Here is a 19,803-nt window from a genome sequence, read left to right as displayed (position 1 = left end):
TTTCAATGGAGACGATTACTTTATATGAATCTACAACTCAAATAAACACTCAATGCCATTTTTTCATTCATTGAGTTTTTATTGCTTTTCACACGTTCCATATCCTAATTAATCCCACGATTTCAGCAACAGTGAGAAAACATTTATCCGTTTGAATAACATGGCAGTGTCTCCTCTATTATAGCTGAATATTTCAAGTTCTTTTCAAATGTAATGTTCAGTCTTACATTAGCCGTTGCTTTTTCGTCAGATGCAAATGGTGTCAGTGCTTCTCAATCTCGTCAAGGTGCCGCTGCTGTCCCGCTACAGTCGAGTTCTTGGCAACATTTTCCAGGAGGTGTGACTAGATGGCAGCCAGGTGGAATCTGATCAGGGGTCCACGGTTTACATCTAGTGAGATACGTTGAAGGTTAAATGCACGGCTATAAGGGTCATAAATGCCACCACAATATACCCTTTACAATAGACTCTACTGTATTTTCCTAGTCCTTGGTAACAAAGTTTGATTCATTTTGAACGTATTACCGACATATTCAAATGCTTATCAGCACACACATGTGTGTGTGTGTGTGTGTGTGTGTGTGTGTGTGTGAGAGAGAGAGAGAGAGAGAGAGACTTACGTTGACTCACAGAACGCAAAGTTAGCGCTAGGGTTAAGACAGATACAATTTTTGCAGCCAATAACTCTTCTCTCTGCTCGGGCCAGCAGCTCGTCATCCACCATACACATATCTGGAATAATCAGGTCACAGTCTCTGTCTCAGTGTTATCTAGATGAAACGGCACTGGGCGTTTGCATTTGTACGAGTGTACAACTTTCCTGGTCGAACGTTGCCGAAATAAACTTAACTTTGATTCTTTGTGATTTAAATATTTTTTATCATCATTGCCCATATCTACTAGTAATTGTTTTAACCGATTGGTATGATGAATAAATAAATTAAAAAAAAACATCAATACATGTCAACATAGGTTATTTTAACATCAGAACAACAAACACTGATATAAGATTGCGCAAACGTATGCAAGAAATAATGAATTATAATGTAAATCCCAACAAAAACAGTGCGACAGAATCCAAATTATACAGACAAGCTAACCGTCCGGTTTAAGGCACTCATGTTTCCCATCTGCAGGTTTCACTTGACAGGCAACAGGCTGTCCTTTTGCGTCTTTGGGACACGGGTTTGGCTCACAGGGGTTCAGGGGAGCAATGGTGCTCGCGTCGATAGATGGCGTCGTAGGAATTGTACTGGTTGACACAGCAATGGCTGCCCCAGATCCGCTACAGTCGAGTTCCTGACAACATTTCCCTGGAGGTGTGATAAGATGGCAGCCAGGTGGAACCATGTCTGGGGCCCATGGCTTACATCTAAAATTTAACACGGCATTTGTGTTTAAAAGAGTAACTAGAAAATGCGTGTTCTTGTTATTACAACTATGGACTTGTGTCGATGCTCAAAGTTGATGATAAGCCAATCTACGAGAGAGAGAGAGAGAGAGAGAGAGAGAGAGAGAATGACTTACGTTGACTCACAGAACGCAAAGTTAGCACTAGGGTTAAGACAGATACAATTTTTGCAGTCAATAATTCTTCTCTCTGCCCGGGCCAGCAGCTCGTCATCCACCATACACATATCTGTAATGATGAGGTCTGTCTTACTGAATGGAAGTTAACACTTACAGTCGTTTGTTTCCGTGTGGCATAACATTCAGCATCTACAGGTATACACTAGTTCCTGTATGCATTTAACTTAATTAGACGTTGAACGATATGAGGCTTCGATAGCTTTTTGATCTATTTTGATTCTATTCCATTGTATAAACCAAGCTGTAAAAAATCAAGTTCTTCAACACATTTCAAAATACATAATCACTATACAGTATGGTTATTGGAAAAGTCTGGGCAAACGTAGACTTATTATAAACTAATTTAAAATGAAAACTTCAAATAAAATAGAAACATTTGCACAGAATGAACTTACCATCTGGTTTGACACACTCATGTTTCCCGTCTGCAGCTTTCACTCGACAGGCAACAGGCTGACCTTTAGCATCTTTGGGGCACGGGTTTGGCTCACAGGGGTTCGTAAGGGCTGGGGTGGTTGTGGGAATCCTTTTGGTTGTGGATTCCGTTATAGTTGTGGTGGTCGGTTTCATTTTGGATGTGGTTGGTGCAGGTGTGGTTGTGGGTTTGATTGTCGTTGTGGTGGGTTTGATTGTGATTGTGGTTGGTGTGGGTGTGGTGGTGGGTTTGATTGTCGTTGTGGTTGGTGTGGGTGTGGTGGTGGGTTTGATTGTCGTTGTGGTTGGTTCGGGTGTTGTGGTAGGTTTCGTTGTGGTTGTGGGTTTTGTCGTGGTTGTGGTTGGTGTGGGTGTGGTAGTGGGTTTTATTGTGGTTGTGGTTGGTGTGGGCGTAGTGGTTAATTTCGTTGTGGTTGGTGTAGGTGTGGTGGTGGGCTCTGTTGTGGTTGTGGTTGGTGTGGGTGTGGTGATGGGTTTCGTTGTGGTTGTGGATGGTTCAGTGGTTGTGGTTAGTTGGCTACAGTAGAGTTCTTGGCAACATTTTCCTGGTTGTGTGACAAGTTGGCAGCCAGAAGGTATCTTATCAGGTGTCCACAGAGGACAACTGGAATGAATGGATTTGGTTTTAAATGCAAACTCGGACAGAAGAGTTAAGATGATCCTTTCTATAAGTACCATTAACAAGTTGTGTCGGACATTTGAACAGGCGATGACTATAAACTTACAGAGAGTGTGAGAGAAAGAGAACTTACGAGTACGTATCATAACAGAAGGGTGCTTTGGTACGTGGATCAAAACAAATACAAGTCTTGCACCCAATTACTCTCCTCTCGTTCCGTGCCAAAAGTTGCCCATCCACAACACACTTGTCTGTAAGAAGCACAACTCAATGGGTTTATTAATGTAATTTGTATACATACAGGAATTATCTACGGATATATTTCAGAAAACTCAATTAAAAGTATCGTGTTTGATACCTTAAGGATTATTTTTATTTGTATTAAATATTATATGCCTCTTGCTGGATTCAAAACAGATCACGCTGTATTTACTTTTACACAAATGCTTAATTTGATTCCATATGCCTGTGTGTTTGTGGTTTTATTCACTAATTTTGTTTTAATCAAAATTGCAAATTTTCCTAACCTACCTGTAAATTTAAAAAGTATCAACAATTGAAACGCTGCCAACGGTGAAAAACGGTTAATAAAACTGACAGGAAAAATTGTACAAAACAAATATTTATCCATAAGAGTAAAAAACAAGTTAACTATTGTTTTCTGTGTTCACGTACCCTTTGGTATTCTACACTCGAACGTCCCCTCTTTAGGTTTTAAATGGCAATGTACCGGGTTTCCGTTGGCGTCTCTGGGACACGGGTTTGGGTCACATGGATTCTTGGGAGCCAAGGTAGGTGGCGCCGTGGGTATTATCTTGGTTGACACAGCATTGGCTGCCCCAGACCCGCTACAGTCGAGTTCCTGACAACATTTCCCAGGAGGTGTGATAAGCTGACAGCCAGGTGGAATCATATGTGGATACCATGGTGGACATCTTAAACAGAACATGGGTGTTGGTATTTATAGCATTTACTAACAGTATCCCTTCTTCGAGTAACGCGTGCATGTTCATAATTCTTTCGCATGGATTATAAATACACATACTGATAGCAAAGCTCGCATAAAAACATTTTCTTTCTATTAATATTGGTTACAGCTGTGTTGGTTGATTTTTACGGGCTCAAAAAAAAAAAAAAAGAGAGAGAGAAAGAGAGAGAATGGACAGTTATGAGGAAAGTGAGGTTACGGTTTAATGAGAGACAGAGAGAGAGAGAGAGAGAAGTTACTTACATGCTACTACAGACTGGTTCTTTGATGTGTGGAAGACGGCAAACACAAGACTTGCACCCAATCACCATCTTTTTGTCCCGTGCCAAGAGCCACCCATTAACAACACACGTGTCTGTAAGAAACAAAGCCGGAATGATCTCTTTGCTTTAGGCAATGTGATTTGTAAATGTATTGTCTATATTTTAGTATTGCAGGAACCGGAGTTCGGATTGCCATGCTTGATGCATGTATGTTTGTCAAAATCACCTTTTTTTGCATTTAAATCTATATGATTTTGGATTCAGGAGCAGAATAACTTTTGATTATCATTTGATAATCATTTGATTATTATTGATAATCCCCGAAGAAGGCCCAGGGGCCGAAAGCTCGGACTGTATTCAACAACTATTATGTAGATCTTTCTAGATGCATCAAAATTTTTATACTTCTATTATTACCAAGATCTATACGGTGAATCAACATGAATGGCTGTGATTATGTTATGTTATGTTTTTTTAGTTAATTACATTTCCTGATTACCTGAATTCTATAAAGTGTGCACAATGCAAAATCTTCAAGGCAACACAAATTGTAAACAAAACTGACAATATAAATGAACCAAAGTAGACAACTAACTCAAACATACGTATATCCATTAGAATAAAAACTATGGAAACTAAGTTGTTCTCAGTTCTCACTTACCCTTTGGTATTCTACACTCGTACGTCCCCTCTCTAGGTTTTAAATGACAATGTACCGGGTTGCCATGAGGGTCCTTGGGGCATGGGTTTGGGTCACATGGATTCTTGGGAGCCATTGTACTCGTGACGATAGATGGCGTCGTAGGGCCTGTCGTGGTTGATACAGCATTGGCAGCCCCAGACCCGCTACAGTCGAGTTCCTGACAACATTTCCCAGGAGGTGTGATAAGCTGACACCCAGGTGGAATCATATGTGGATACCATGGTGGACATCTTAAACAGAACATGGGTGTTGGTATTTATAGCATTTGAGCCCCCTTTACACTGGACGGCGTCCCTTCTGCGTCCAGCAGTTCGGCCCCATTTGAGAGTTAAAAAATTATAATACTTTACGTGCCGACAACTGGCCGATCATTGAGCATTCATTCTGATACCAAATCAATGCTCGTGCCTCCTTATTAAGACCACAGCGATGCCAAATTTCATGGTCGCAGAAAGGAAGCCGTCCAGTGTAAAGGGGGTATTACTAACATGTCTGGAAGTGTCACAGTATCCCTTCTTCGAGTAACGCGTGCATGTTCATAATTCTTTCGCATCTATTATAAATACACATACTGATAGCAAAGCTCGCATAAAAAATTCTTTCTATTAATATTGGTTACAGCTGTGTTGGTTGATTTTTACGGGCTCAAAAAAAAAAAAAAAAAATAGAGAGATAAAGAGAAGTTACTTACATGCTACTACAGACTGGTTCTTTGATGTGTGGAAGACGGCAAACACAAGACTTGCACCCAATCACCATCCTTTTGTCCCGTGCCAAGAGCCACCCATCAACAATACACGTGTCTGTAAGAAACAAAGCCGGAATGATCTCTTTGCTTTCGGCAATGTGATTTGTAAATGTATTGTCTATATTTTAGTATTGCAAAAACCGGAGTTCGGATTGCCATGCTTGTTGCATGTATGTATGTCAACATCACTTTTTTTATTTGCATTGAAATCTATATGATTTTGGATTCAGAAGCAGAATAAGCAGCTTTTCTCTTTCACATTCATGTTTACTTTTTATTCCGTGTCTCGTTACATGCCTGTGATTGTGTTATGTTATGTTTATTTAGTTAATTACATCTCCTGATTACCTGAATTCTACAAAGTGTGCACAATGCAAAATCTTCAAGGCAACACAAATTGTAAACAAAACTGACAATATAAATGAACCAAAGTAGACAACTAACTCAAACTACGTATATCCATTAGAATAAAAACTATGGAAACTAAGTTGTTCTCAGTTCTCACTTACCCTTTGGTATTCTACACTCGTACGTCCTCTCTTTAGGTTTTAAATGACAATGTACCGGGTTGCCATGAGGGTCTTTGGGGCATGGGTTTGGGTCACATGGATTCTTGGGAGCCATTGTACTCGTGACGATAGATGGCGTCGTAGGGACTGTCGTGGTTGATACAACATTGGCAGCCCCAGACCCGCTACAGTCGAGTTCCTGACAACATTTCCCAGGAGGTGTGATAAGCTGACACCCAGGTGGAATCATATCTAGGGTCCAAAACTGACACCTGGAATAGTGTACGTTTTTTACAGTATGCATGCATACTTTCATATAGAAAGCGGCCACAGTATGCATATAACTAAAGAAGTAAAATTAAAACTCGCTTTGTTAAATTTGTCAAAATTTCATTTCACATTTCTGAGTGATGAGTGGCCTTATTAATTGAGAACTGAATGCGTGTGCATGTTTTTTTTTTGCAAAATGTATTCACGTGGACTTTAATTCAAAATCCAGTAGCAATGTCCTAACAGCTCTGTTGATGATTTTTAGGGATGTCGATTACTCTCTTCAGAGAGAGAATAAGATCTTTCTCCTGGGCAGCAAAATCTCACCAGAGAGAAAGGGGGAGGGAGAGAGAGAGAATAAAGGTAGGGTTTTAAAGAAAGAGGGGGAAGGAAATTGGATGACAGAGAGAGAGAGAGAGAGAGAGAGAGGGAGAGCTTACGAGTGCGTATTAATACAGAACGGCTCTTTCATATGCGGATTAAGACATATACAAGTTTTGCACCCAATTACTCTCTTCTCGTTCAGTTTCAAGAGTTCTCCATCTATAGCGCACGTGTCTGTAAGAAACAAGCGTTGCGCTTTAAAATTGTTAATAATAATTCAAAGGTTTTGCTTTCTATTGACCTACAAATTTACAGTGGACATAATAAAGAAACTGTAAAATTTTTGTACTATGAAACATATTAAAATATTTGCAATCCTAAAAGAAAAAAAGCTAAACTGAGAACACGAAAACATCTTCAACACTCACTTACCTTTTGGTAATCTACATTCGTAAGTCCCCTCTTTAGGTTTCACATGACAATGCACCGGATTACCTTTGGCGTCTCTTGGGCACGGGTTTGGGTCACAGGGGTTCTGGGGAACTGTTTGAGTTTTGTTTGGATCAGGGTTTGGTTTTGGCTCTTTTGGCGACTTGTGACGAGTTTTACGTTGCTGGGTTGCAGGATATCCCCTGGCAAGGTGTGGGTTATTGTTGTCGCGTTTGTGCTTATTCTTTTCTTCTTGGTCAAACACATGTTGAAAGCTATGCTCATCTACATAATCGGCGTTGAATATGGAGGTCTCGTGGTTTCCTCTAGTGACATCTATCCATCTGCACGGTATTCTAGGCTCTCTTGGAAGTGCGTCATCGCCATCGACGTCATTCATACAGACATAACTCCACTTTCCGTCATTGAACATTACGATCATTTTACCTTGTCGCGTACCTTGTTTTGCGGCACCAATTTGCTGGATTACAAAAATATGAGAAATTAGTCTCTTCGACATTGTAATACTTTAAAATTTAGTGACAGATCACCTTTGCGTTCTACTTCACAAGTTTGAAAATTTACCAAGGTCATATCTTCTATATACAATATGTGTATAAAGCAGACCTTATAAACAATATTTCGATATGTCGATATTTCAATTTGAAACGTACAGGAAGACAAGGCCGCCAAAAAGTCGGTTCAGTTATTTAGAGCTTAAATATTTCATTAGAATTGGTGTACTTAATATCTTAGTGCAAGAACTTTCCGTACAATGATTCACGAGTAAGGTTTTCTTTTTTTTTTTTTTTTGAGAGGGGAGATCAATGATCCTCAAAAAGAAAAAAAAAAAAAAGGATAGAATACTTGTGAAAAGTAATTATTTCAGTTGATAAAAAGCCATGAATACAGTGGTTTAAGGGGAAACGCCATATTACTTTGAAAAAAATATATGTATAATTGTGACTTACCAGCGTGGATACCGTAATACCCACGGTCAGCAATAAAAACCACATATTCGCCGCGTACGCCCAGCAGGGAAGAGTTGAACTGAGACTATAGCGTCTCAGAGGCACGTCTGCTCTAGACCGAATTCCAGCTGTGTAAGTCACGAAAGGTGACACGATGTCCTGATTATCATTTAAGGTGACACGTACTGAACTCGAAACGGGGACACAGTGTTAGACTAGGACTGGGTTCCCATACCTAGATCGATCTATCAAGATCGATCCATCTCCGAGGGGTTTATCGCTAAATTACTTTCAGCTTAAGCGGCTTAGATGTCTGGCACAGCTACTGAAGCTGCCAAACGATAATTAATTACCCTCTAGCAGCTTCAATAGGCGTGACAGACGTATAACTAAAACGCTCAACTTGATTGTAGTTTAGCGAGAAACCCCTAGGAGATAGATCGATTCACATTTAGTACGATAAGGTCTGGGATGGGGACCATAAATAGACAGAAGCGGGAGGGTGTTCAACTTTTCAATTCTTTAGAAAAAATGATTTTAATAATTTTTGTCCAACCGTGTATGTTGCGATGAATATGATTAACGCAAATCAATGTGATAAAAAAGGCTATCACTTCTACCATTGACTTATTTTTGTTTTAGATCATGTTATGAAAGTAGAAAGGGAAGGTAAAAGTGGTTGGTTGCTGAATCTTACAGAAATAGATAATTTTTTTTTTGAAATTATACCGATAACAATAAAACCTGCTTTTTCCATACCGAGATAAGGATATACATTCCATAAATTTCGAATGGTTAGTCTTCACGTCCTTAAATACATTAGCAAGAAGACATCTTCAAGCAAGCCTATGATATATTGAGCATGCACACAACTACGCACTTCTGTGATCAAAGATAGGCTAGCACAAGCACAGACACAATCGCATTGACATACCTGGTTTTAAAACGATTAGAAACACGTACGTTTAATTGTCGATGGCAGATATGTTATTTAAAAATCCCAATTATTTTTCTATCCTTTTTAGCCCTCACCGGGACGGGAATCAGACAGGTGGTTCAAACTTCGTTGTGGATGATAACGGCCAACAGCTGATTACGTTTTCTACACGCGTTCGTGGTGTCAGACTACAAGGACAGCACACTAAGTAAATCTGTTGTTGGCATGGTGCCTTTATGCACTAGTGGATTTTGGTCTTATTTCGATTGTTCGATTGGCTTTAAACGATAGTAAATGAACTGACTGATCCTGAGTATGTATGTTCTGCATGTATGTTTTAAAGAGAGAAAAAGAGGGATTCCTTTTTCTCACGAGTTCTTTAATTTTAACAGGTCGGCATTTCAAATTTAATCCCCGGTCATCATTTTCCTGTTTACTTTGAAACGTTTCGTAAATAGCATTTATACGGTACTGGCATTAGTATGAATTTATTATGTTTTATATAAACAATGGTTTGGCTTAAAATTTTTTTTACGTTTTCCTTTTTGTTTCTTGCTTGCTTTTAACAAAGTAGCATTTCTGTTTTGTGCGACATTGTCCCATACCATCCAGATTTTTGTGGGAGTCTAGATATTAGGTCCAGATTATACAGGTAGGTCCTCAGATAAGCCAAATTAAAAAAAAAGCTAAATTTCTTTTTGTTCAAATTTCTCTCTGTTTGAAGCTATCAATAAGTCCAAGTTCTCTTAAACAAGATCACAGAAATGTCCATAATTTTTATTTCCTTTTTTCCAACCCGAAAATCACGTAACTGTCTAAAAATCGTCAGTGATAACCTGTATGTGAGGTCTCACCAGATTCTGCTACCTGAACTTTCCATAAAGTAAACCATTGGGGGAGTTCAAAATTCAAGCCCTGTTATAAATTCTCTTAAAATTAATTAATGACAATATTCAACTTTGAGGGTTTAATTCATTAGTTTTAGGCGTATAATTCTACACAAGCAAAATCTTAAAGGGTCATTTCATAATAACGTGCAATTTTTCTGATTCTTATAGAGACTGGTATTTAATAACTCAAATTTGTACGATTTATCTCAAGGACGACCCCAAATCGTTGTATATTAGCAATGAATACAGTGATTTTATATGAATCTACATGCACAGCTAAAATAAAAATCTAAAACATTTTCTCATGCAAATTAAGTGCTGTTTTTATTACGTTTGACATGGCGAGGAAAGTATAATTCACTTGACTTGTGTAAGTTACGTTACTGTGTCACCTCATTTAACGTTTTTCCCAAATAAATGTTCAATGTCTAACATTTGCTGTTGCCCTCAGATACGATGCAGATGGTGGCACTGCATTTTACTTCCCCAAAGGAACCGCTGCTGTCCAGCTACAGTCAAGTTCTTGGCAACAGAAGGGGTGATAAGCTGGCAGCCAGGTGGAATCTGATCAGGGGTCCATCTAGTGTGATACATCAACATTTCAAACCACAGTAGTTTGTTTCCCCATGGCATAACATTCAGTATCTATGTATTAGTTCTTGCATGTATTTATCTTAATTAAACATTAAACGATATAAGCTTTTTGATTTACTTTGATTGTTTCTGTCTATATTCCATTGTATAAGCCCAGATACAAAAAAAAATGAAGTTCCTCAACACATTTCAAAATACATAATCATTATACAGTATGGTTATTGGAAAGGATTGGGCAAACGCTAATAAATAAAAATGGAAACTCAAAATAAAGTAGAAACATGTGCACAGAAAGAACTTACCATCTGGTTTGCCACACTCATGTTTCCCGTCTGCATGTTCCACTTGACAGGCAACAGGCTGACTTTTAGCATCTTTAGGACACGGGTTTGGCTCACAGGTGTTCAGGAGGGCTGGGGTGGTTGTGGGAATACTTTTCCATGTGGGTTTCATTGTAGTTGTGGTTGGTGCAAGTGTGGTAGATTTCGATGATGTTGTAGTAGTAAATTTCATTGGGGAGGTGGTTGGTGCAGATGTAGTGGTGGGTTTGGTTGTCGTTGTGGTTGGTGAAGGTGTGGTGGTGGGTTTGATTGTCATTGTGGTTGGTTCGGGTGTGGTGGTGACTTTAATTGTGGTTGTGGTTGGTGTGGTTGTGGTGGTGAGTTTCATTGTGGTAATAGTTGTTGTTGGTGTGGTGGTGGGCTTTGTTATGGTTGTGGTGGTTGTGGGTGTGGTGGTGGGTTTACTTGTGCTTATGGTTGCTGTGGGTGTGGTGATTGGTTTTGTTGTGGTTGTGGATGGTGTGGGTGCGGTGGTGGGTTCTGTTGTGGATGTGGCTAGTGTGGGTGCGGTGGTGGGTTCTGTTGTGGATGTGGTTGGTGTAGTTGTGGTGGTGGGTTTTGTTGTGGTTGGTTAAGTGGTTGTGGTTGGTTGGTTACAATAAAGTTCTTGGCAACATTTCCCTGGTTGTCTGACAGGTTGGCAGCCAGATGGTATCTTATCAGGTGTCCACAGAGGACAACTGGAATGAATGGATTTGGTTTTAAATGCAAACTTGGACAGAAGAGTTAATATTATCCTTTCTGATAGTATCAAGTTCTGTCGGATATTTGAACAGGCGACGGTTACAGAATTATATATATATATAGAGAGAGAGAGGGAGAGAGAGAGAGAACTTACGAATACGTTTCATAACAGAACGGCTCTTTGGCACGCGGATCAAAACAAATACAAGTCTTGCACCCAATTACTCTCATCTCGTTCCGTGCCAAAGGTTGCCCATCCACAACACACGTGTCTGTAAAAGGCAAAACTCTATGGGATCATCAATGTGATTTGTATACATACATGCATAATTTGTTGACTATGTTGCCAAAATTGCAGGAAAAATGTCATGTATCCTTTTAATTTAGACTTTATTTGCATTTTGCAATGATTTAAAAGTAGATAACGTCATATTAATTTTTACACCAATTTATATATTTATTTCATATACCTTGCATGTCTTTGATGTTTTTTCCCGTATTTTCTTTATTTCGTGTTAATTAAAATTGCATTTTTCTGAACTCTAAGAAGCGTCTACAAAACGGTTAACAGAAAAATGAACACGTGTACAAAAACCAGACAACACATTAAATATATATCCATAAGAATTAAATCCATGTTGACTATATTTTTTCTGTATTCACTTGTCGTACTTGATGCATGTATGTATGTCGACATCATATATATATACGTGTGTGTGTGTGTGTGTGTGTGTGTGTGTGTGTGTGTTGTATTCAGAAGCAGAATACCCAGCCTGTCTTTATTTCATTTTATATTGTGTGTTTCTGATTTTATTCCCTTATTTTCTTTCTTTTGTTTTTATTGAAATTGCAAATTATTTCTTACCCTTTCTTACCATAAAAAAGGTGCTACAATTCAAAATATTTTTAGCAATGAAATATGGTAAAGAAAACTAAGCACTTGTACATACAGCAGGTGACAAATCAAGCAGATGTCTATCCATAAGAATAAAACCTATGTTAACTTTATTGTTTTCAGTGTTCACTTACCCTTTGGTAGGCCTATTCTACACTCGTACGTCCCATCTTTAGGTTTCGCACGGCAATATACCGGTTTGCCTTTGGCGTCTCTGGGACACGGGTTTGGGTCACATGGATTGATGGGAGCCAGGGTAGATGGCGCCGTAGCCATTGTACTCGTGACGATAGATGGCGCCATAGGGATTATCTTGGTTGACACAGCATTGGCTGCCCCAGACCCGCTACAGTCGAGTTCCCGACAACATTTCCCAGGAGGTGTGATAAGCTGACACCCAGGTGGGATCATGTCTGGGGTCCATGACTTACATCTTAAACAGAAAATGGGTGTTGGTATTTATAACATTTACTAACATTTCTGGAAGTGTCTCAGTATCCTTTCTTTGAGATACTGAGATGTGGATGCACGTGCATGTTCATAATTCTTTCGCATGGCCTTTAAATACACTGATAGAAAGCTCGCATAACAATATTTTCGTTCTATTAAGTTACAGCTGTGTTGGTTGACTTTTACGGGCTTCAAGAGAGAGAGAGAGAATAGACAGTTATGAGAAAGGAATGGTTATGGTTGAATGAGAGACATAGATAGAGAGGGTTAAGTTACTTACATGCTACTACAGACTGGCTCTTTGATGTGTGGAAGACGGCAAACACAAGACTTGCACCCAATCACCATCCTTTTGTCCCGTGCCAAGAGCCACCCATCAACAATACATGTGTCTGTAAGAAATGAAGCTGGAATGATTTCTTTATTTTCGACAATCTGATTTGTATATGTATTCTGTAACGTTTAGCACTGCATGAACTGCAATGGGAATTGCCATACTTGACGCATGTATGTATATTGACATCATATATATATATATATATATATATATATATATATATATATATATATATATATACGTGTGTGTGTGTGTGTGTTTGTGTGTGTGTTTTGTATTCAGAAGCAGAATACCCAGCTATTTTTCTTTCACAACCATGTTTATTTTTATTCTGTGTCTCGTAGCATGTCTGTGATTATCTTCCCTAGTTCACTAACACTCTTTAATACCTAAATTCTATAAAGTGTTCACAATTCAAAATCTCCAAGAAAACGAAAAATGGTAAATAAAACTGACAATAGACTCTAATATTGAACAAAAGTAGACAACTAACTCAAACAAACGTATATCCATAAGAATAAAACTATGGAAACTACCTGTAATTTGTTCTCAGATTTCACTTACCATTTGGCATTTTACACTGGTACGTCCCCTCTTTAGGTTTTAAATGACATTGTACCGGGTTGCCTTTAGGGTCCTTGGGGCATGGGTTTGGGTCACATGGATTCTTAGGAGCCATGGAAGTCGTCACTATAGATGGCGTCGTAAGGGCTGTCCTGGTTGACACAGCATTGGCTGCAACAGACCCGCTACAGTCAAGTTCCTGACAGCATTTCCCAGGAAGTGTTATAAGCTGACACCCAGGTGGAATCATATCCGGGGTCCATAACTGACAACTGGAATAATTTCCTTTTTTAGTTTTTTTTTTTTATATTTAGAATTTACTTACAGGGGGGTCATAATGTGCATACAGAGGGGTCATAATGTGCATACAGAGGGGTCATAATGTGCATGTCACACTTAACGAAAGTTACCTTGTAGATGTTTTATTTCAATTCTTTTAGTGCCCTTTTGCAAGAAGACGAATTTACAGATATCTGGATCTGCATGCAATTAAATGCCAATTCTGATGGAAAAACAAAAAATACTCATTCTATTATAGTTAACAGCTGAGTTGGTTTATTTGTACGGCGTCACAACTTTTCGGAAGAGAGAGAGAGAGAGAGAGAGAATAATTTACATAATGCTTCTACAGACTGGCTTTGGCAGACGGCAGATACAAGATATGCATCCAATTACTCTGCTCTCGTTTTGTGCCAAGAGTTCCCCATCCACAACACACTTGTCTGTGAAGGAAAAAACTCTATGAACTCAGCAATGGAATTTGTATACGTACATGCATTATCCATTGGCTATATTGCAGAAACAGCAGAAAGAAGTGTCATGTTTGATACCGTTAGCATTGTTGTTTATTTGTATTTATATACACACACTGGACAAAAGAAGTGTCATCCCTACTGAGCCAATACTATGGGGGAGATAAATGACTGCGGAATGATATGCTCCTGGTATCATTTTATTAACATCAAATTTCACAAAAAATCACAAAATGAGAACAAAATATACAGTCTACCAAAATATGCAGTTTCAAGTCCAAAATTAGTACTTAGTGGCATAGCCACGTGACCTAATAATAGGTGCCAGTCTACGAAGCAAGGTTTCATATAATTGTCTGATGCGTTCAGGGCTAATGCTGGCCCAAGCATGAAACACTGAATATAACAGAGTTTCTCTGCCGGTTAGACGGGCATTTGTAAAAAGTTTTGACATATCATTCCACATATTTTCTACTATGTTTGCATCCGGACTCTGGGCAGGCCACATCACCCTGCGAATGTCCTGTTTGTCAAACCAATCATCAACTGCTCTGGGCCTGTGGCAAGGAGCATTGTCATCCTGGTGAACAAATGGATAATTCCTGTCACCAAACATGTTAGTAGTAGATGGTAGCAAGCCTGACTCCAAAACATCGATATATTTCTAGTGATTCATGTTTCCATCAACCACTATCAACTCGCCCAAGCCATGGATGCTGATGCAGCCCCACACCATGACGAATATGCTGCTCCGGGTTCGAAAATTAAGTGCACGTGGTTCAAATGCTTTACCAGCACTTTGCCAGCATAGTACCCGTCTGTCATCAGAGGTCAGACCAAAGCGACACTCATCAGAAAAAAATATATAGGACTAATTGTCATGAACTGTCCAGTTCCAGATCCTGTTGACCCTAGTTTACTCTACGTTGCCTGTTTTGTAACGATATAAGAGGTTTCAGTCTTGCTACCCTGCTGTACACTCTCTGAGCATGTAACCGACGCCTAGCAATTTTCACAGACACATTCTTATGTGTGAAATTGTTCCACTGTGTTGTCAACTGACAAGCAGTGTCGAACTTTGACAACCTGGACATCAAAATCAGTCGTCGGTCTTCACGGCCAGTATTTATTCTTGGACAACCCATCAGAGGCAATTTGTCTCTTGATCCAGTGTTTCTATACCGAGATCAGACCCTCTGCACGGTTCTGACTGAACAATTCAATTGTATCGATATTCTGACATTGCTTATATTCCACCTCTTCAGGTTCATAACTTGCACCTATAACCGTTATATAATTGCCTGTATCTTGTCATATTGGAGGAAGACGGGAATAACATTTGCTGTACATGTACAAGACCAACAATACAATTCCATGGTATAGCGCTTTTATACTCATTAGGCACATTATAAGTAGACCAGGCATTATAAGTACCCAAGATCGGCCTACTTTTATTACTCTGAGTTAGGGGGTGACACTTCTTTTGTCCAGTGTGTGTATATATATATATATATATATATATATATATATATATATATATATATATATATATATATATATATATATATATTTCTCTTGCAGCTATTTGAAAGCACATCGGGTCACAATTACTTTTACACCAATTGCTGTCTTTATTTCATTTTATCTTGTGTGTTTGTGATTTTATTCCCTTATTTTCTTTCTTTTGTTTTTATTGAAATTGCAAATTATTTCTTACCCTTTCTTACCATAAAAAAAGGTGCTACGATTCAAAATATTTTTAGCAATGAAAGATGGTAAAGAAAACTAAGCACTTGTACATACAGCAGGTGACAAATCAAGCAGATGTCTATCCATAAGAATAAAACCTATGTTAACTATATTGTTTTCAGTGTTCACTTACCCTTTGGTATTCTACACTCGTACGTCCCATATTTAGGTTTAGCACGGCAATATACCGGGTTGCCTTTGGCGTCTCTGGGACACGGGTTTGGATCACATGGATTAATGGGAGCCAGGGTAGATAACGCCGTAGCCATTGTACTCGTGACGATAGATGGCGTCGTAGGGACTGTCGTGGTTGATACAGCAGTGGCTGCCCCAGACCCGCTACAGTCGAGTTCCTGACAACATTTCCCAGGAGGTGTGATAAGCTGACACCCAGGTGGAATCATATCCAGGGTCCAAATCTGACACCTGGAATAGTGTACGTTTCTTTACAGTATGCATGCATACTTTCATATAGAGAGCGGCCACAGTATGCATATAACTAAAGAAGTTAAATGAAACTCGCCTTGTCAAATTTGTCAAAGTTTCATTTCACATTTCTAAATGGTGAGTGGCGTAATTAACTGAGAACTGAATGCGTGTGCATGTTTTTTTATTATTTATTTTTTTTTTTTTTGCAAAATGTTTTCACGTGGACTTTAATGCAAAATCCAGTAGCAATAACACAGTAAGAGGTTGTCCTAACAGCTCTGTTGATGATTTTTAGGGATGTCGATTATTCTCTTCAGAGAGAGAAAAAGATCTTTCTCCTGGGCAGCAAAATCTCACCAGAGAGAAAGAGGGGGGAAAGAGAGAGAGAGTAAAGGTATGGGTTTAAAGAATGAGGGAGAAGAAAATTGGATGAGAGAGAGAGAGAGAGAGAGAGAGAGAGAGCTTACGAGTGCGTATTAATACAGAACGGCTCTTTCATATCCGGATTAAGACACGTACAAGTTTTGCACCCAATTACTCTCTTCTCGTTCAGTTTCAAGAGTTCTCCATCTTTAGCGCACGTGTCTGTAAGAAACAAAGCGTTGCGCTTTAAAATTGTTAATAACAATTCAAAGATTTTGCTTTCTATTGACCTACAAATTTACAGTGGACATAATAAAGAAACTGTATCATTTTTGTACTATGAAACATGTTAAAATATGTGCAATCCTAAAAGAAAAAAGCCTAAACTGAGAACACGAAAACATCTTCAACACTCACTTACCTTTTGGTAATCTACATTCGTACGTCCCCTCTTTAGATTTCACACGACAATACACCGGATTACCTTTGGCGTCTCTGGGACACGGGTTTGGGTCACAGGGGTTCTGGGGAACTGTTTGAGTTTTGTTTGGATCAGGGTTTGGTTTTGGCTCTTTTGGCGACTTGTGACGAGTTTTACGTTGCTGGGTTGCAGGATATCCCCTGGCAAGGTGTGGGTTATTGTTGTCGCGTTTGTGCTTATTCTTTCCTTCTTTGTGTCCAAAGACATGTTGGAAGCTATGCTCATCTATGTCATCGGCGTTGAATACGGAGGTCTCGTAGTTGCCTTTAGTGACATCTATCCATCTGCACGGTATCCTAGGCTCTCTTGGGAGTGCGTCAGCGCCAACGACGTCATTCATACAAACATAACTCCACTTTCCGTCATTGAACATTACGACCATATTACCTTGTCGGGTGCCGTGTTTTGCGGCACCAATTTGCTGGATTACAAAAATAAGAGAAGTTAGTTTCTTCGGCATTGTCATATTTTAAAACTTAGTAGACAGATCACTTTTGCGTTTTACTATACGCATTTGAAAATTTACCGAAGTCATATCTTCTACAAGTATGTGTATAATTCAAATCTTATAAACGATAAAAAAACTCTCAAATAAAAGTAACTGACGTCGATATTTCTCTCTGAAACGCGCATGAAGACATGGCGGTCAAAACGTCGATTCAGTTATATATATTAAGAGCTTAGATATTTCATTTGAATATGTGTAATATCTAAGTGCAAGGACTGTCCGAGCAATGATTCATGAGTAGGGACAATTGTTTCTCTTTTCAGAGGGAAGATCGATTATTCTCAAAAACCCGGATAGGATACTTGTGAAAAATAATTATTTTAGTTGATAAAAAGACCTAAATACAGTAGTTTAAGGGAAATTACATATTACTTTGAATAAAATAAATGTATAATTGTGGCTTACCAGCGCGGATACCGTAATACCCACGGTCAGCAATAAGAACCACATCTTCGCCGCGTACACCTAGCAGGGGAAAATTGAACTGAGACTATAGCGTCTCAGTGGCACGTCTGCTCTAGACAGGATTCTAGCTGTGTAAGTCACGAAAGGTGACACGATGTCCTGATTATCATTTAAGGTGACACGTACTGAACTCGAAACGGGGACACAGTGTTAGATTGGGACTGGGTTCCCATACCTAGATCGATCTATCAAGGGTTTCTCCCTTAATTGCTTTAATACCCCCTAGCAGCTTCAATAGATGTGGCAGACGTGCATCTAAGCCGCTCAAGTTGATTGCAATTTAGCGAAAAATCCCCTCGGGGATAAATCGACTCACATTTAGTATGATAAAGTCTGGGACGGGGATCTTAAAGTAGATAGAAGCGGAGGGGGCTGAGGGTGTTCAACTTTTTAATTCTTCACAAATTTTGTCCTATCGTGTATGTTGCAATGAATATGATTAACGCAAATCAATGTGATTATAAAGGCTATCACTTTTCTCATTGATTTATTTTCGTTTTTGATCATGCTACGAAAGTTGAAAGGGAAGGTAACAGTGATTGGTTGCTGAATCTGACAGAAATAGATAATTTCTTTTGAAATTATACCGATAACGATAAAACCTGCTTTTTCCAAACCAAGATAAGGACATACATTCCATAAATGTTGAATGGTTAGTCTTCACGTCCTTAAATACATTAGCAAGAAGACATCTTCAAGCAAGTCTATGATATATTGAGCATGCGCACGACTACGCACATCTGTGATCAAAGATACGCTCGCACAAGCACAGACACAATCGCATTGACATACCTGGTTTTAAAACGATTAGAAACACGTGCGTTTAATTGTCGATGGCAGATATGTTATTTAAATTTCCCAATTATTTTTCTATCCTTTTTAACCCTCACCGGCACAGGAATCAGACAGGTGGTTGAAACTTCGTTGTGGATGATAACGGCCAACAGCTGATTACGTTTTCTACACGCGTTCGTGGTGTCAGACTACAAGGACAGCACACTAAGTAAATCTGTTGTTGGCATGGTGCCTTTATGCACTAGTGGATTTTGGTCTTATTTCGATTGTTCGATTGGCTTTTAACGATAGTAAATGAACTGACTGATCCTGAGTATGTATGTTCTGCATGTATGTTTTAAAGAGAGAAAAAGAGGGATTCCTTTTTCTCACGAGTTCTTTAATTTAAACAGGTCGGCATTTCAAATTTAGTCCCCGGTCATCATTTTCCTGTTTTCTTTGAAGCGTTTCTTAAATAGCATTTATACGGTACTGGCATCAATATGAATTTGTTATGTTTTATATATACAATGGTTTGGCTTAAAAGTTTTTTTATGTTTTCCTTTTTGTTTCTTGCTTGCTTTTAACAAAGTAGCATTTCTGTTTTGTGCGACATTGTCCCATTCTATCTAGATTTTTGTGGGAGTCTAGATATTAGGTCCAGATTATAGGTCCTCAGATCAGTGAAATTCAAAATTAGCTAAATTTCTTTTTTTTTCAAATTCCCCTCTATTTGAAGCT

At 38.9% G+C, this 19,803-nt stretch overlaps 2 protein-coding genes across 5 annotated transcripts; both read right to left on the bottom strand.

The window, feature by feature from the left end:
* Positions 1-62: 62 nt before the first annotated feature.
* Positions 63-18,387, bottom strand: LOC106152526 (uncharacterized). 4 transcript variants are annotated; one of them, XM_086995588.1, is made up of 17 exons: positions 18,229-18,387; positions 17,256-17,736; positions 16,939-17,056; positions 16,176-16,468; positions 14,158-14,263; positions 13,542-13,813; positions 12,921-13,032; positions 4,557-4,828; positions 3,876-3,987; positions 3,320-3,579; positions 2,778-2,895; positions 2,385-2,629; positions 1,986-2,348; positions 1,528-1,639; positions 1,101-1,372; positions 621-732; positions 63-390 (listed from the first exon to the last, which is right to left on the bottom strand). In XM_086995588.1, the coding sequence occupies exons 1-17, from the start codon at positions 18,271-18,273 to the stop codon at positions 282-284; spliced, it is 3,402 nt and encodes a 1,133-aa protein (XP_086851714.1). In that variant the 5' UTR covers positions 18,274-18,387; the 3' UTR covers positions 63-281. The 4 variants fall into 4 exon arrangements, with proteins under 4 accessions (XP_086851714.1, XP_086851715.1, XP_086851716.1 ...); XM_086995589.1 differs by having other exon boundaries at positions 1,986-2,279; positions 2,448-2,629; XM_086995590.1 differs by lacking the exons at positions 3,320-3,579; positions 3,876-3,987.
* LOC106152528 (uncharacterized) lies at positions 9,961-11,182 on the bottom strand. The gene is made up of 2 exons (XM_013526140.2): positions 10,573-11,182; positions 9,961-10,256 (listed from the first exon to the last, which is right to left on the bottom strand). The coding sequence occupies exons 1-2, from the start codon at positions 10,937-10,939 to the stop codon at positions 10,192-10,194; spliced, it is 432 nt and encodes a 143-aa protein (XP_013381594.2). The 5' UTR covers positions 10,940-11,182; the 3' UTR covers positions 9,961-10,191.
* Positions 18,388-19,803: the final 1,416 nt, after the last annotated feature.

The sequence above is a fragment of the Lingula anatina genome, chromosome 9 (genome assembly GCF_051362555.1).
Source record: "Lingula anatina isolate TDL-2025a chromosome 9, LinAna3.0, whole genome shotgun sequence".
NCBI lineage: Eukaryota > Metazoa > Brachiopoda > Lingulata > Lingulida > Lingulidae > Lingula > Lingula anatina.
Note: the sequence above shows the minus strand (reverse complement) of the source record. Positions and strands in the feature narration are given on the sequence as shown.

Excerpts from the sequence above, each read along its gene's own strand:
- LOC106152528 (XM_013526140.2), bottom strand. The coding sequence starts at position 10,939 with ATGAAACTCACCACCACAACCACACCAACCACAACCACAATTAAAGTC. Across the intron at positions 10,257-10,572 it reads TGAGTGTGGCAAACCAGATG|ATGGACCCCTGATCAGATTC; the intron begins GTAAGTTCTTTC and ends GTATCACACTAG.
- LOC106152526 (XM_086995588.1), bottom strand. The coding sequence starts at position 18,273 with ATGTGGTTCTTATTGCTGACCGTGGGTATTACGGTATCCGCGCTG. Across the intron at positions 13,814-14,157 it reads CCAGTCTGTAGAAGCATTAT|TTGTCAGTTATGGACCCCGG; the intron begins GTAAATTATTCT and ends AAATTATTCCAG. Across the intron at positions 1,373-1,527 it reads TTTGCGTTCTGTGAGTCAAC|ATGTAAGCCATGGGCCCCAG; the intron begins GTAAGTCATTCT and ends GTTAAATTTTAG.